The sequence below is a fragment of the Crinia signifera genome, chromosome 19 (assembly GCF_055691185.1).
Source record: "Crinia signifera chromosome 19, ASM5569118v1, whole genome shotgun sequence".
In the NCBI taxonomy this organism is placed as follows: domain Eukaryota; kingdom Metazoa; phylum Chordata; class Amphibia; order Anura; family Myobatrachidae; genus Crinia; species Crinia signifera.
Genome location: NC_139226.1, coordinates 132,936,585 through 132,953,452, shown reverse-complemented (window position 1 = coordinate 132,953,452; position 16,868 = coordinate 132,936,585). Strand labels below are relative to the sequence as shown.

Here is a 16,868-nt window from a genome sequence, read left to right as displayed (position 1 = left end):
CACATGGTTTTGTCCATCTAAGAAGGATTTTGTCAGAAAGAGTGAACTAGAATAAGGCCCAGAGAGAGAGGGTGCAAATGCACTATGCCATCATTACATTATAATATAATAAGAGGTTGTTGGTATGTCATTGGCCAGTGATATTGGCCTGCCCACCAATCGTCCAGGTCACCTCTTGTCTAGCAGGTCCCTAACACTATGGAGTCACCACCTGGGACGCAGGGAACCCCGAAACACAATCCAGCTAAGGACCCCCCCAGGGCATCACAATAAAGAATAGTGATAGTAAAGTGGTGACATTATAAGTATGGAGGTCCCTACTATATGTTTGGAGGTAGAGAGTATGTGAAATAAAGAGTGCATACATAAATAATAAACAAACATGATGTAAAAAGTGACTGTGTATTTAAGTTGTGATGCCCTGAGACAGTCCAGCCAGAGCAGCCCGGGGGCCCCACGCCCGGATGCCAACCCCAAATTTTCTGACACTCAGTGCAGTCCATGCTGGTTCCTTGCTTAAAAACATAGAGGGTGGTGGGGGGAGGGGTGCTAATCTAGATGAGGCATTCTCAAACCTCAGGTGTGTATTGGATTACATTTTTCAAAAGCCACTACACCAGGGGCAAACGCAGGATTTTCAGAAGGGGGTTTCCAGAGGGGCAGAGCAAAGCACGGAGATGGACACTTAGGTGACACAGTATATGCCGGGTCAGTTAAAGTATTATAGATAGACCAAATGTATATAAATAATAATGATAATAAATATATATATATATATATATTTATATAATATATATATACATAACAGCAGTGTAGACCCCTGGGCACAGCAATGTATTGGGGCCCCTACCTATCCTCCAGCGGTAGGGGTGGGGGGGTGCTATCAGTGGAACCTTTGATGTCCCGTGGGTGGTAGGGGGTATTATATCAACCGCTCAGCATGTAGGACCTGGATCAGTAATTTCCACTAATTACCCCTTTACTGCACAGATGGTGGGAGATGAGGTGGGAGAAGGGGGAATTGGGCTAAATGAAGGGGTCCCAATACGTAACTTACAGGGTGGTAGAGGATGTTTAATACGCAGTGGAGGGGTGTATAGTGGTGTGGGCTTATTATTCATAATTTTCTGGTGGGAGGACAGCTTGCTTGACTGTAGATATCTCCAGTTCCTGGAAATAGATTTCTTAGCTTTTAATGGAATTAAAAACTATAGAATTCCACCTACCAAATGGTACTGGGGACTAGGGGATCAGAGTTCAGGAAGCAGAGCAATCTGCCAACGAGTATATAATACTACATACCAGGTGTGTGGAGCTGGAGCAGTAACCAGCTGCTGGAAGGCTGATATCTCTGGTTCTGGGCACAGTAGAGACAAGCTGCTAGTGTCCATCAAAGGGGGAGAGTCCCATCTTTTGGAATATATCCTCAGAAAAACTCTAATTCAGACAGAAACTGAAATATCTGACTGGGAAGAGCAATCAACAGGCTTGAATGGGGACCACTGCTTTGAAGTCAGATATCTCCGGTTCCCCAGGGCCGATTTTTAAAATTCTTATACCCATGGAAAGAGGGAACCCTCAGCTTTCAGAATAGGGCCCTCAGATACCTGGGGGGGTTTCTGGGTACTCAGAAACCCCCCCCCTGCGTGCGCTACTGTACACCTTTACTCTTTTTGGTATACCATTTTATATTTCTCCATGCCCTTTTTGTGGTATGGATAAATTTTTACATAAACCATTACCACAAAATTAAAACATGGTCAAACAAAACAAGAGTGGCCACAAACAACAACAATACAAAAATCCTATGGCTCGCACCATGTCCTCACAAGAAGACCCACAAGCACATGCTGGGCCCTCATCGCCAGCATCCGACTCATCTCACGAAGGTCCCCCCATTCGCACGTAAACTATACAAAACAAATTTGACTCCACGTCCAAAACTTTAGAAGAAATAGCGGCCAAATTAGATGATTTGGAAAATCGAAGTTGAGAAACATTCTGTGGTCTAAATGATTGGTGGGGATGTGTCCCTTAGTATCATCAGCCCGACTTTTCTCACCTTTAATTAATTAATTTCTTCACTTTTCTATATATCTATTTTCCTATCCCTTTCTTGTTATGATCTCCCTCCTTCCACAGTATTATCTCACGCCACACTATTCTCTATAATTTAAGAAATAATAATACACCAAACAATTGTAGTTGATTTCACCTTTGTTTATTGAGCAGTATACAGCATGATGCTGTTGGGTTTTTTTTTTTTTTCTTGTTTTCATTAAATAAAAAATATGGATATCAGACTTTTTCAAGACATTGGGGCAGATGTATTAAGCCTTAACAAGAGATAAATGCAAGGGTGGTAAGGAGAGATAAACGTCCAGCCAATCAGCTCCTTACTGACTTTTTTTCAAACACAGCCTGTAACATGGCAGTTGGCAGGTGATTGGCTGGACGATAATCTCTCTTTATCACCCTTGCATTTATCTCTTGTTAAGGCTTAATATATCTGCCCCATTATACCAAATTATTTTGGACTTTGTTGGTTGCTCCTCCTTCTTTCTTCACCCATTCTTTGATTTGGATCCCGATATACTGCAAAAACGTTTTCATCATATCTTGGACTTCTTCTGTGAAATACCACCATGTTATATAAACTATTACCAAGAACTCACATGTACATCAGTATTCACAGCCTTTGCTCCATACTGGGTTGTGATCAGCGCACTATCTGGATTGGCAATAGAACATATGTGTGTGGTGTACTTATAAAGAGGACCGAAGAGAGATTGGATTTGTAGTGATTGCAAATATATTTATTTAAGCTAATGGATTAAAGTAAAAATAATGGTAATTGCATATATCAATGTCAGTTTCAGACCCAATTGGCTGGCTGGGTCTGTGTCTCAACAGGGGGGTCAGCGCAGTGTTACTCTGGTGGGGGGGGGGGGGGGGGAAAGGTGATCTTTTAGGGATCCCTTTTTCCCATAGGTCCCTAGCCTGGAACCTATGGTCCCCTCCTGGTAATTGCTGCTGACATTGCTGCAAAATTGTGTGTGGGGGGGGGGGGGGGGGCGTGCTGATGGCCTGCTCTTGCTGGAATTCAGTGAGACACCGTCAGACATCGTCGGGACTATAGGCAGCATTGGTGTCACGAGCCGGACGGCCAGTAAATAACAGTTGAACTGGTGGTGGCTGTAAACTGGTTTGGGCATCTCTAGATCTGGGACACCCTTGAGAACAGCTCAAGGCACACTAGTGCGCCACGGCACAGTGGTTGAAAAACGCTGCTTTGAATTGAATATGGTTCCTAACCTGGGGAACTTGTACCCCTGGGGGTGCTCTGCAGACCAGTTGGGAGAACTTGTGAATAATATTGGCAGTGGTGGAAAAAGAAGAAGTCTTCCGATGGCAGAAGAGGTCTCCCATTGCCACGGAGATGAACCACGTTGTGTCACTTCTGGTTCCATCTACAGCATCATCAGCGACTTCTCTTGCTTTTGCCCTATCAGCAATCCACTGGGCGCTACCCACGCTGCCCTCAGACATAAATGATCATCTGCCCCGTGCTGACACGGGTGGAGGAAGCAGCGGCATTAATCCTACAGATGTTAGCGGGAACCCCGGGGACCATACACAGCCAGCGGCTATAAAGAGGGACTCAATTACTGACCGCACACTACTCTTCCGTTACTCCCTAATATCCTCATGTACTCAAAAATTAAAAGCCTAATCAAGGGGTACATGAGAAAGAGGTTGGGAACCGCTGCTTTAGGAGAACAATTGGATACAGATCCTTTTGTTACACTTTTCTCTTGGCTCTATATGAGTTTATCTTGTTGTTTACGCCATTCATACTGTATGTGCTGGTTCTTGTGTATGGTGTTCTTCATTCACTCCACTGTGAGACTGTCTGTATTTCACTATTCTAGCTTACTTGGTTTGTATTCCATTTATATGATCTAGTTCATGTTTATTGTTGCTCATTTCCACTTTGCTGTGAGACAATTTATATTTTATAATAATTACACATTACTTCATGAATGCCGCCATTATTAGACAAACCAAGGATCCCAACCTGCATTTAATGAAAACATACCTTCCACATTTATCAGTTTGAATTGTATCAGCAGTAAATGGTATATACCCCCCCCCCCCATACCAACAATTCTTGAAGGAATATTATGTCTGCTCATGATCTTAATTTTATTGTTCATCCCTCTCACATTCCATGGGAGAAGGCTATATCTTACAGACCATGCTTTCCGCTCCCACAGTAACCGAACTCTCTCCATAAGTCGAGAGGCTCTCTGATAAACAATAAACTGGTGGATCTTTGTTAACCTAACAAACCTCCCCCCCCCCCCACCTCTTCCCCCTCCCTGCATGTCCCCCATTGCATTTGACATGCTTTACTACCTCTCCCTCCGTCACCCTCCCCCCTTAACTCAAACCCTACAAAACCCAAATGACATATCGGCCAGTAAGTAGAATACAATGGGGCAATTGATATAATGGCTACCAGTGTGGAGGTGCTCTCCCAACCCTATGCCCAAGGTTCAACATGACATACCGGACTCCCATATATATTAATATTTTAATATTTGTGACCTCAAGCAAGAAAAAAATAAAATAAAAAGGGGGGGGGGGGGGGGGGGGCGACACAACAATATCAATACTACAAACATCATCCAAACTTCACCTCCTATGGATTCGGTTTTTTATAGCTCCAGAAATAATGACATCTCCTTGACCATCTTTCCTAGCTAGAGTTCACCGTGTGACCGGAGGAAAAGCTACCGTCTAACCATGCCGATGCCTCTTTTGGGGTGAGGAAGAATTTCGTGTTTCCATCATGTATAACACAGAGTTTGGATGGGAATAGAATTCCATATTGCAGTTCCAGTTCTCTCAGGCGTTTGATGATAGGATAAAACTGTGCACTATCCCTCTGCAGTCCTCCTGCGTAATCTGGGAAGATAGAGATCCACGTGTTATCCCATACTAATGGCTCTTTACATCGGGCTAGCTTCAAAATTGTGTCCCGGTCTGCATAGTGTAGTTTAACAATAAACGTACGTGCCGGGGCCCCTGGAGAAGGTCCTCTCATAGGAACCCGATCGACTCTCTCGACCGTGACATATTTGTCAAATGCCTCCTGGCCTATATATATATATATATATATATATATATATATATATATATATATATATATATATATATATTTGTCTGGCACTCTCGTATCTTGTAGATATCTTTGCTTTGCCCGGTGCCTCTTCCAGAAGATGTGTACATATATGTGGTTGAGCGGCACTCATCGGTTTTTGTAGACAAAGACACTCGTCCAAGTGCTGAATTGAATGAAATGGACGAGTGTCTTTATGTCTTCAAAAACCTATGAGTGCCACTCAACCACCTGTATACTGTATATTATTAATATATATACACGTGTTTTTATATTATAGTTCTCTTCTGTTCTGAGAACATACGTGTCATTATTAATAGAACACTAAAGGAAAACACACATTTGACACGCATGTGAAAGAGAATACTCAGGGGGTTATTCATGTTCCTTCGGTCCTCCGGAGGACCAATGTTGTGCGTCTGCCCAGGCGCATTTGTGTGCATGTGCAGACATAGGGTGCGTGCACCCATGGCAAAGTTTTGGTTCCCACGCACCCTACTAGGCATGCAGGGGGCAGGGAAGGGCGGGGGTCTGGTGATGTCAGCTGCCTGCCCCCCCCCCCCCGCATCACAGCCCTATAACCATATGGGAATGCCCAGTGTTTCATGGGTATTCCCATGGTAATGAGGCTGTGACACGGGTGCGTGCAGCTGACATCACGGGTGCGTGCAGCGGCCATCAAAATATGTGGGTGTTCCCCACAGCATGTGAATGGATGTTTATGCTAAACAGCCATTCGCAGCCTGTGCGGGAGAACCTGCGCTGCGATGTTGAGGCGGGCGACCAGACATTCACCGGGTGGGGTTTGGTGGACTCCCAAGGCTGCGAATTCGCAGCCTTGCGAACCAACCAGAATAACCCCCTTAATGTAGCTGCACGTGAATCAAAGCTCTGCCAGAAGATAGGACATGGAATGTCAGATACGCGGGGAAAACGGGAGACTCCGCCCCTTTTCCAAGCGGTTTTTGTGAAGACAGACTGGCAGAACGCTCAGCAGTGGGCCAGGGTGGATTTCCATGTAGAGCTTTTTATTAAATTATATAAAGTTTTTTTATTTATTTTGGCTATTACACATCTATGAAGTTCCCTTTAAGTCTGCAGATATGACAAAAAGAAATGTGGGAATATACAATATCCTCTTTATGGCGTCTTTCCATACATTGCGCATTCTGGGTTCACTCCACTATTTCTCTCCTGTGGAACCTTCCGTTTGGCACAGGAGAGATCTTTTTATTGTAACAGATCGGTTCCTGATATACATAACTCAGATATACAACATATATTTCATCGCTCTCTCTAGGACAGCAAAGTAACATTTTCTTAGCCCGCATCACAGGTCCTTGTAGCAGTGGCTCTGATACGAGTCAGTTTCCGGAGTGAAGACGACACGGTCATGTTGGGAGCATAGTGGTTAGAAATCATATACACAGGCTGGGTGCAGTCAGCAGGAATATTTGTCAGTAATGCCATGTACATATCAGGTTAGTGTGCTCCCAGATCATCCGCTCATTTTCTGGAGCCTCAACGCTCAATGCCTGCTGTCTCACAGCCATAGACAAGTCTCACAGCCATAGACAAGTCCCACAGCCATAGACAAGTCTCACAGCAGCTTCTCTCAGTCTGTAGACATTTGCATTTGCTCCTCTGTGAACTCCAGCCATGATGGGCATCGCTGTGTTCCTAGGAAGCGTCTTCACGGGGCCCGCACTGTCAAATAGTGGATTGCAGAAGTTCCTGGGAAGCAAAACAAACAAACCATGTTTTCAGTTCATGACTCAACAAAATTGCGTACAGGGCTGGACAGAAAATGTCTGCCGTGGGTGTGGATCGTTTGGTGGACAGTGTCTAGGTCGTCAGTCAATACGTCAACCACTATTGGTCGACAGGCAAAAGGTCGACACCTCAAAAAGGATGACATGCATTTGGTCCAACATAATCAAAAGGCCACACAAGCAAAAGGACGAACTTGATAAGTTCGATGAGGGAAAAGGCCAACGTGAGTTTATCATTTTTTTTGGGTGCCACATAGGTCGACATGTACACCGTGTCAATGTGCCGCGTCCCCTCGAATGGCTCACCATGCTTCGGGCACAGTCAGAACACTTATATTCTCCGCTGGGATGGTAAAGTATGAACAAGTCGGTTTAAAAGAAAAAAATCATGAAAAAACTCATATCAACCTTTTTCCATGTCAACCTTTTCCACGTGGACCATATCTACCTAATGCACGTCAACAATTTTAATGTGTCGACCATTGCCTGTTGACCAATAGTGGTTGACTTTTTGACTCTTATGTACATGTGATTTCTTAGTTTTTTTATTTTTTATAAATCTGCAAAAATCTACACATTGGGCGGTATTCAATGAGGCTGATTCGCCAGGTTTTTATGGCGATTTTGTGCTGTAAGGCGAATTTCTGACTAAAACGGTGAATCACCCTATTCAATGACCAGATGGCGAATACATTTAAAGGTTTTTTTCGCCATTATTCACCGAGTAGCAATCGCTATCTTTTTATGGTGAAGTGGAATGTGAACTTTTAAAATAAAGTGTTTTGTTTATTACAATTGGTGTCAAAAAATCTGGAATTTTATTCTGAGGAGGGGCATGCTATTTTTATTCATGTGCTGTAAGCATATGAATATATATTTAATTAAAAAAAATTTTTTTTTTTTTTACACTGACCAGCCAGCAGTGGGCCGGAGCCGAGACGCTCATTAGATATTTATATATTCACTTCACCCGATCATTACATATTCATGATCGGGTGTAGTGAATATACGCGGTCCCCTGTTGGCACCCCCGGGGGGCAGCCTGTGCTGCCTGGCACCCGGGGAGCCCACCTCCCCCCCACATACGCTCTGGGGCAGGCAGGGAGACTTCCATCTCCCTGCCTGCCACTGTCCTCAGGCTCCCTGCGGCGTTCACCGCAGGAGCTCAAATTCGTCGGTCAGGGGCAGCGAGCCCCCAGTTGAATACTGGAGCCGGCGAGGCTCCGGAACGCGGCGACCAGTGGCGAATGTGCAGCGAATCCTAAACAGGATTCGCTGCACATCGCCAAAATCCACATTGAATACCGCCCATTGTCATTATGGGGTATTGTGTGTGGAATTTTGAGGGGAAAAAAAATAATTTCTTCTATTTTGGAATAAGGCTGTAAAATATAAAATGCGGGAAAAGTGAAGCGATATGAATACTTTCCGGATGCACTACCACTCTTCCATCCTCCCCTATCCGAACAATCCAACCCACCCCACACATCAACTAGGCCCCACAATCGACCAGCTGACAGTTTTAATACAGGTAAAATTATGCAAAAAAAAACCTCTGCTGGTGCAGGGGGTGACCGGCTGTGCTGGGTCCCCTCAGCCGCTGGGCCCCATAGCAATCGTACCCCCTACCGACCCGTAATACCGGTCCGCAGAGAAGAAATATTTCTTTACACACAAGCTTCTGTCTAATTGTTTGATTTATTATGCATTTGATAGAACTGAAGACTCATTTATAATCAGCAGATGGAACTGTGAAGAACCATATATGATCAGGTTAGAACGTCTGCTAAATTTAGAGTTAAATCCTCTTCTTTGTACAAAGCTGGAAGATTCTATTTAGCTAAATGCTAAGATACAATTTCATAGCATGGACCTTCGGCATTTGTCAAGGATATTGCTTGATCCCTAATCATATTGAACACTGAGTGTAATTGCTCACTGCATTCATTCTGTATTCCATCTCCAAGGACAATGAATAATTTCATAGCGAAAGCGGCTTGAGAATCCGCTCACCTTCTAAGCTGAGTTCAGTCATTCTTATTGTGATTGGCTTCTTACATGGGCCGGAATAAAACCAGGCTCCTTCACTGATAACAATTCTCATTTTTAACAGTTTAGTGGTTAGGAAGAAAGACACGTATATTGGCCCTTATTCTGGTTCACTCGCAAAGGCAAATTCCTTCTCAAATGGACAAAACCATGTGCACTGCAGGGGGGCAGATGTAACTTGTGCAGAGAGAATTAGATTTGGGTGAGTCATTTTGTTTCTGTGCAGGGTAAATACTGGCTGCTTTATTTTTACACTGCAATATAGATCTGACTTTGAAGTAAAACCCCACCCAAATCTAACTCTCTCTGCACATGTTACATCTGCCCCACCTGCTGCAGCGCACATGGTTTTGTCCATTTGAGAAGGAATTTTCCTTTTGGGTGTAAACCAGAATAACCCCCATTGTCTTGATATAGACAACATATATGGGGGTGTCTACAGTGTTTTATAGACATATGTATTCAGTACTTGTTTCCTAGCCCACGATTTTAATCTTATGCCATCGTATCGATCGCATGCGACCCGATCGCATGCGATGCGATTAGACCAGATTTTTAATTGTACAGGCACCCTGATGGGTGATTACTATGTTAAATGCACCCCCATTGTTAACGCCACCCCCACTATGAACGCCAACCCGAAGCGTGGCGAGCCCGCGAGGGGCCGCGGTACGTGTCCTCTGACCTTTTCATACCCCCAGTATCCACGTCGGCGTGGAGTTGATTTTATAGAGTGTGGCGAGCGCAGCGAGCCACCGAGCCCGAAGCGTGGCGAGCGCAGCGAGCGGTACGCGTCCTCCGACCTTTTCATACCCCCACTATCCATGTCGGCGTGGAGTTGATTTTATATAGTGTGGCGAGCGCAGCGAGCCACCGAGCCCGAAGCGTGGCGAGCGCAGCGAGCGGTACGCGTCCTCCGACCTTTTCATACCCCCACTATCCATGTCGGCGTGGAGTTGATTTTATATAGTGTGGCGAGCGCAGCGAGCCATTGAGCCCGAAGCGTGGTGAGTGCAGCGGATTACTTCACATGTATTCCGTGTCCCCTCGCGGAGCTCGCTGCGCTCGCGACACTATATAATATCAACTCCACGCCAACGTGGATGGTGGGGAAATGAAAAGTTCGGAGGACGCGTACCGCCGCCCCTCGCGGGCTCGCTGCGCTCGCCATGCTTCGGGTTGGCATTGATAGTGGGGTGGCGTTAACAATGGGGGTGCATTTAACATAATATAATCACCCATCGGTGCCTGTACAATTAAAAATCGGGTCTGATCGCATCGCATGCCATTGTAATGGCATGCGATGCGACGCGATATTAAAATTGTACAGTGCGGCTCTTCGGGTCCCATCGCATCCCTTAATTAGTGGTATGCGATGGCATACGATGGTCGCCGTGCTAGGAAACAAGTACCATGTATTCTTAGGCACTACAGAACCCTTGTGGCGCCATATAAATAAACGATAATAATAATAATAATAATAAAGCGAACACACACTCACACAACCACACACACACACACACACAACCACAAACATACAACCACAGGCTTCAGCATAATTCATAAAATATAGTCATACTCTAGGGCTCTTTACAATAATCTTAACACCACACGATTTCCCCTCTCTATACCTCATGTTCTCAGTTAATAAGACTTGAATATACAAAGCAGTCATTGTGGCTAGTACCAGCCACCGGTCACACCTCCCCAACATACTGGTGATTGAGATAGTTCAGCCCTGTTCATGACAGTGGGACAGACCTCTGAAGTAGGGACTGACCCACGGAACGTGGGAAGGTTGGGTTGGGATGGTAGAAGTCCGACGGTGGTATCTTGATGCGCAGAATCCGGACACCTGCTTGGTAATTATTATATTATAACCCTTCCACCTTAGTGCCTAACCCTAACCACTCCTGCCCCCGCAGCCTAATCCTAACCAAGCGCCGACCATTGGGATATATAAGTTTACACAGGCAGACATGACCTCTGCTAAGCAAAGGAAATCATACTGTATATTCCTAGGGATAGCTCAAACTGGATAACAGGATGCGGAAACTGTGGTACAAGAGAAATCTAGCTGAACCCGGAGGCAAGTTACATTTTGTTGCGCCCCCCCCCCCCCCCCCCTCACACACACACACACACACACACACACACACACACACACACACACACACACAGTACCTTATATAAATATATGTATGCTGGTATGTATGTTATCTATATTATGTTTAAAATAAAGAGAGTACCGTTTATGGTCATGTCTGGAGTGGGAGTCAGCTACAGAAGAGATATCAATGGCTTTCAGTCAATTGATTAAAGCACGCAGGGGAGGAGAGGTGCCCCCTTAGGAGCAGGAGCCCGGTGACAGGTGACTCCATTGCCTCCCAGAGTTACACCTCTGTATACTACACTTTACAGAGCCCATTACAGTTCTGGCTGACTAGTGTCTGTAAGATTTTAGACTCAGCAACCTTTTGTACTAAGGCGGTCAGTACTGTACATACCTGGTTGTTTCTGTACTTTTCTGCATAGACTTTTCCCAGTGCCATCCTGATAAATTGGCATAACACAGATCTTGTTCGTGGCCCCTTCTTGTATATCCATCAGACGTACACTATGGGTTTGTGGAGCCACGCTGATTACCGAGGAACGGCCTGCTTGTCTTCGGCACCTTACTCTGTAGCCCTGTACTTCTCCATCTGCAGAGCCCCATGTGGCCTTCAGGCTGTTCCCACCTAGATCTTCAAATCCGAGGTACTTCACTGTTGTGTCATCTACCAAAAGAAGGATATAACTGTGCTGAGTGCAATTACTTTCATTTCTCCAGGAGCAGTAGAATAAAGGGTGTCTGTTTGTGTCTCTGAAACACTGCCATCTGCTGGCAGCGAGTGAAACTACGGGTGAAATGTAATAGGATGAGAGATTCAGAAAGTGAGAGATTTGGTAAGAAATCTCTAGGTCTTTTAAAGCGTCAATCAAACTGGTTTTGCAGTGTTTATAGATATATACCAAGCACTTGAAAAATTTGAATATATTAAATATATATTTAAAATGTGCATGCCATAAAACAATAAGATTAAACTTTATTAGTATAAATATAAAGGAATAAATTCCCCTTGAAAGTAATGTTTACAGATCCTTTTGGAGCATAGTGTGTATTTCTCCATTTGGCGGGGTTGATTGATGGCTGGCGGCACACTGGGACCGGTGCTGGGGATCGCGGGTCCGCTGCCGCTGAAGATGGAATTCCCAGGCGGATGTGGGCACTGGCTAACTGTCCCTAATCTTACCTCCCATCCGATCTTCTTCCTGGAATCAGCGGGCAGTTGAGGCGAGCTACGTCTTCTCCCATCTCTCGCACGTCCCTTTCCCATGAACGGAAGTTTGGGTCCATTTTTCCGGTAATTGTGGTATGCGGATATAGCTCGTTCCACTCTGGATAGCTTTGCCACGGTTTTGCAGTGTAAATGATTGCCGCTTTTAAAAAACTGGAAATTTCTTACCAAATCGCTCACTTTCTGAATTTCTCATCCTATTAAAAAATTTCCCCCTTCATATCTCTTTCTCTCTCCCACATGCACGAAACACAGAGGCAATCCCAAGGTAGCAGAAAAAAAGTGTGAATCTCCACCAGGTGATAAAGGCGCTGGGGAGATGGGGTGGTTTGTTATTAGGCAGCTCACACGTAGGGGGGTTCAATCACCTGAGGTGGATACTGGAAAAAACAAACAGGAAGTTTGTGTAGAGCGCCAAGGTGTAGTTAAAACACTAAATAATAAGTAAATTTGATCAATTGGGTATCACAAAGTAAAAATACATTTAATTATCACAACAAATTAAAAAACACATTCAATACAATGCACGTTAGTTTTACACCTAAAAGACTGATAATTGTGCTTGGGTAAAATAAGGCATACAGTAAACCACTTGTCAATAAGTAAGAAATTGATGTTGGATACTTAAGTGAGTCCCGCTTGTTCCAATATACTGCTACTTGTTGGTTTGACCAACTGGATCCCCACAAGTACAAGTCAATCTGGACTTCCACCTTCCCCCACCCCACCTTGCCCCATTCCATTTTGGGACCTCAAAAAAAACCAAACCAACAAGTAGCAGTATCTTGGAACAAGCGGGACTCACTTAAGTATCCAACATCAATTTCTCACTTATTGACAAGTGGTTTACTGTATGCCTTATTTTACCCAAGCACAATTATCAGTCTTTTAGGTGTAAAACTAACGTGCATTGTATTGAATGTGTTTTTTAATTTGTTGTGATAATTAAATGTATTTTTACTTTGTGATACCCAATTGATCAAATTTACTTATTATTTAGTGTTTTAACTACACCTTGGCGCTCTACACAAACTTTCTGTTTGTTTAATCCCAAGGTAGCAGACTAGCTTTCGAAGCATTTGCTTAGAGCGGGCTTACTAGTGTATTATATGAAGGGATTGGGGGCCGAAGTCCTAGAGGCTGCAGTGTGAATAAACACCATGGGCCTAATGTAATCTCTGTCCAGTTTTAGGCACAGGCTCAGAGAGTTAGTGCATGTATGAAGTGTTAAAGCTGCAATACCAACCTGATAAACATACAGCTTGGACCTTATTCAGGTGGATTCGATCCTCCGCATGCACTGCCGCATGCACGGAGGACTGATGTTTTTCCTCTGCGCATTTGGCCCCCACCAGTGAGGGCAGGGGGCGTGGGGGGGCGGCGGGTAGTCGCGCCCATGGGAACACCCAGCGTTTCATAGGCGTTCCCATGAAAATGGGGGCGGGCAGCTAAGGTCATTGGATATCAGCTGCCCGATGCTCCCCTCCAGAACACATGGTGCCCATGCCTTAATCTCTGCACCTAACACCTTCTCCTTTATACATGAGCTACACTTGCTGCTAGGGGAGATACTTAAAGGTTATTTAACTAATTCAATACATCATGGGCACTGAAGTTGTGTGATAGGAATGCAGGCAGAATGTTGGGGACACCTGTTTATCGCTCGCCATTCGCTAGTTGATTGACAGGAAGCTGGTGTTTGGGGTTGGTAAACCAGGGAAAATGAAGGAGTGCCCATGAAGGGAAGTCATGTGACATCAGCTCCGGCTTCGATAAGCCTGCTTCAATCACATCCGCCTAGTAAGTCCTGGGCTACGCGTATGGAGTTACCGCTAATCGCCAATCAGTGTAGTTCTCCCAAGCCATTAGCAAGCCTTGCACACAAATTACCTGATCGGAGGGCTCTGCAATTAGGCAGCCTCGCGATCAGGTCTGAATAACCCCCTATGCTACCGATGCACTCACAAAACACATTTTTGCTTTGTTTTTGCCCAACAGCAAACCTCATACATTAGCTCACTCTCCAAATACATGTGGGGTGAGATTTAATAGGATGAGAGATTCAGAAAGTGAGAGATTTGGGAAGAAATCTCCAGTTTTTTTAAAGCGGCAATCATTTACACTGCAAAACCAATCTGATTTTGAAGCGCAAATGATTGCCGCTTTAAAAAAACTGGAAATTTCTTACCAAATCTCTCACTTTCTGAATCTCTCATCCTATTAAATCTCACCCGTGATCTCTAACCAGGGGTAGATTGGGATGGAAAACTAGCCTGGGATATATATATGGAAGCAGTCTTAATGGGGGGAGTCTGTTGAGGAGGTGGGGTCTGTTGATGGTGTATGATTCTTAGCTGGACACAGTTGCAGCCTCCTTTGTGTCTTTTGCTGCAGTTGCATCTGTGACTTTATGCATACTTCCCTACTGTCCCGCTTGTCGTGGGAACGTCCCGATTTGTTGGTGGGCATGCCCCACAGTGACGAAATGGGGGAAGTGGCCTCGCAGGAGAGCCGCAGGTATAGGCCACGCCCCCTTCCGTTAGGCCACATCCCCCCAAAATTTCCAACACGCATACAAGTGTCCCGAGTCGGCCAGGATAAAGGTGAGGAGGTATGCTTTATGTTAATGCGATAACAATGCATTATGCAAAGATTCAATCCAAATATGCAATGACATATATTTGGATTGCAGACAAATATGCAAAAACGTCCACTTTCAGTTTTTTTAAAGCGCCAATCGTTTACACTGCAGAACCAGTTTGATTTTTAAATGATTGCCGCTTTAAACAACCTGAAGATTTCTTACCAAATCTTTCACTTTCTGAATCGCTCATCCTATTAAAATTCACCCAGAGTCTTTTCAGCATCTCTATATGCAACCCCTTTCAGCAACATATTAAGCTACATCTGCATCTCATTAGCCATCCCCCTGCAATCACCTAGGATGCAAATAAACACATTTGTAATACACTTCTTGGTGCAGGAATGTGAATTTGTGTAATCACTACGGGGATGCATGCGTGGCACAACTCTGACACATGCACAGATGAAAAACATAGCACAAGAAAAAAACAGCAGGTTCATTAGTGAAACTAGCAATTGGTAGGACCAGGGGGGGGGGGGGGATGCCTTGTCTTGTTGAAACTGATGTATTCAGTTATACATCAGTAATCCCAATGTCCAGGTTTTAGTCATGTCCAGATGCCAGCACCTAAGTCACCTGCAGATATCGCTAAAACCTGGACTGTTAGGGGTGACTTTAATAAGATGGGATGTTGCTATTGGCAGCCAATCAAAATCTACTTATTTATTTAGCACTTTCTATAAAATAATAGGTAGAATCTGATTGGTTGCCAATAGCAACATTCCATCTTCCAATGGACCTCCATCTCAGTAAATAAAGACCGAGGTTGGGAATTCCTGTTCTAGACTAATGAAAGAATCATGGAAAGAGCCTGAATTCAGTCATGTATAAATAATCTGTTCTGCGCTTGATACTTACTATTTCCTGTGCATGCTATAGCGGACAATGCTTTTTCTCCGCCAGATTTAAATATGGCAGCCACGGTAACCAAGTATGTTGTATTGGATGTCAGATGATCCACAATGGTGCTATTCACTCTGCCATCCACTTGTATGGTCTGTATTGCATTGCTGGGGAGTGGTCCATACTGAATTTCATAACCAGCAATACTGTCCAGGTTGGGACCCCATGACACCCGGAAACTGTGCGAACTTGGGTCAGATATTAAAATCTGAGCTGGCCAAAATTGTTCTACAAAACAAAAGATAAAGGTAATATAAGAATGCAATGTAAAGTTTTCTTTTTTATGAAATATGTCCATTTTCCAACCAACTCTTCCCCAAGGGTTAAGGGAGAATGAAATTCAAACTATGGTTGTCGCAGCTAATGGTGAGGGTGACAAGCAGTTACTATGACATCACAAAGGCCCTTATTCTGGTTGGTGCGGTAATGTCCGCGTGCGGTCGGTCCGCCGATGTTTTGTGTCTGCGCATGTGCAGAGGCGTCTCTGCGCATGTGCGAACGGGACGCACGTCCAAATTCCGCATGAAATGTGTACACTACGAACAGGGGGTGGAGAGGGGTGTGAAGGGCTGTTTGGGCTCATTACCATATGTTTACACCCCGCATTTCATGGGCGTTCCCATGAAAACGCTGGGCGTACGTATGGTAATGCGGCCGTGACGCACGTGTAGGGGGCGGACATATGACATTGCCGGATGTCAGCTGCCCGCCCAGATCCCTGCTTTTGCACGGAGAAATGCCCATGTGGTCTGAGGTTACGGGAGCTGGCGGACCACTCGGTCCTGCATTCGATGGTCTGCGACCATCGAATGATGGGGGAGGTTCCCTGAGATGGAGGAGGTGTATTCATGAGAAATACACTTGCGGTCCGTTCGGACAGCTTCTTACCGCATTCGGACGGAGTGAGCGATCCGTACGAAAGGCGTGGTTTAGGACGCACGGTCCTGGCCGCATATTCGGCTCCGTCCGCACAGACC

The 16,868-nt window shown here is 44.9% G+C and overlaps 1 protein-coding gene across 1 annotated transcript in view; it reads right to left on the bottom strand.

The window, feature by feature from the left end:
• Window positions 1-6,307: 6,307 nt before the first annotated feature.
• The window catches only part of VWA1 (von Willebrand factor A domain containing 1), a 124,803-nt gene continuing 114,242 nt past the window's right edge, over window positions 6,308-16,868 (bottom strand). The window contains exons 11-13 of the mRNA XM_083163389.1: window positions 15,847-16,119; window positions 11,514-11,783; window positions 6,308-6,919 (exon numbers count right to left, since the gene is read on the bottom strand). Of these exons, the coding sequence (XP_083019515.1) occupies window positions 6,879-6,919; window positions 11,514-11,783; window positions 15,847-16,119 (584 nt within the window). The 3' untranslated portion in view covers window positions 6,308-6,878. The remainder of the gene's footprint in view (window positions 6,920-11,513; window positions 11,784-15,846; window positions 16,120-16,868) is intronic.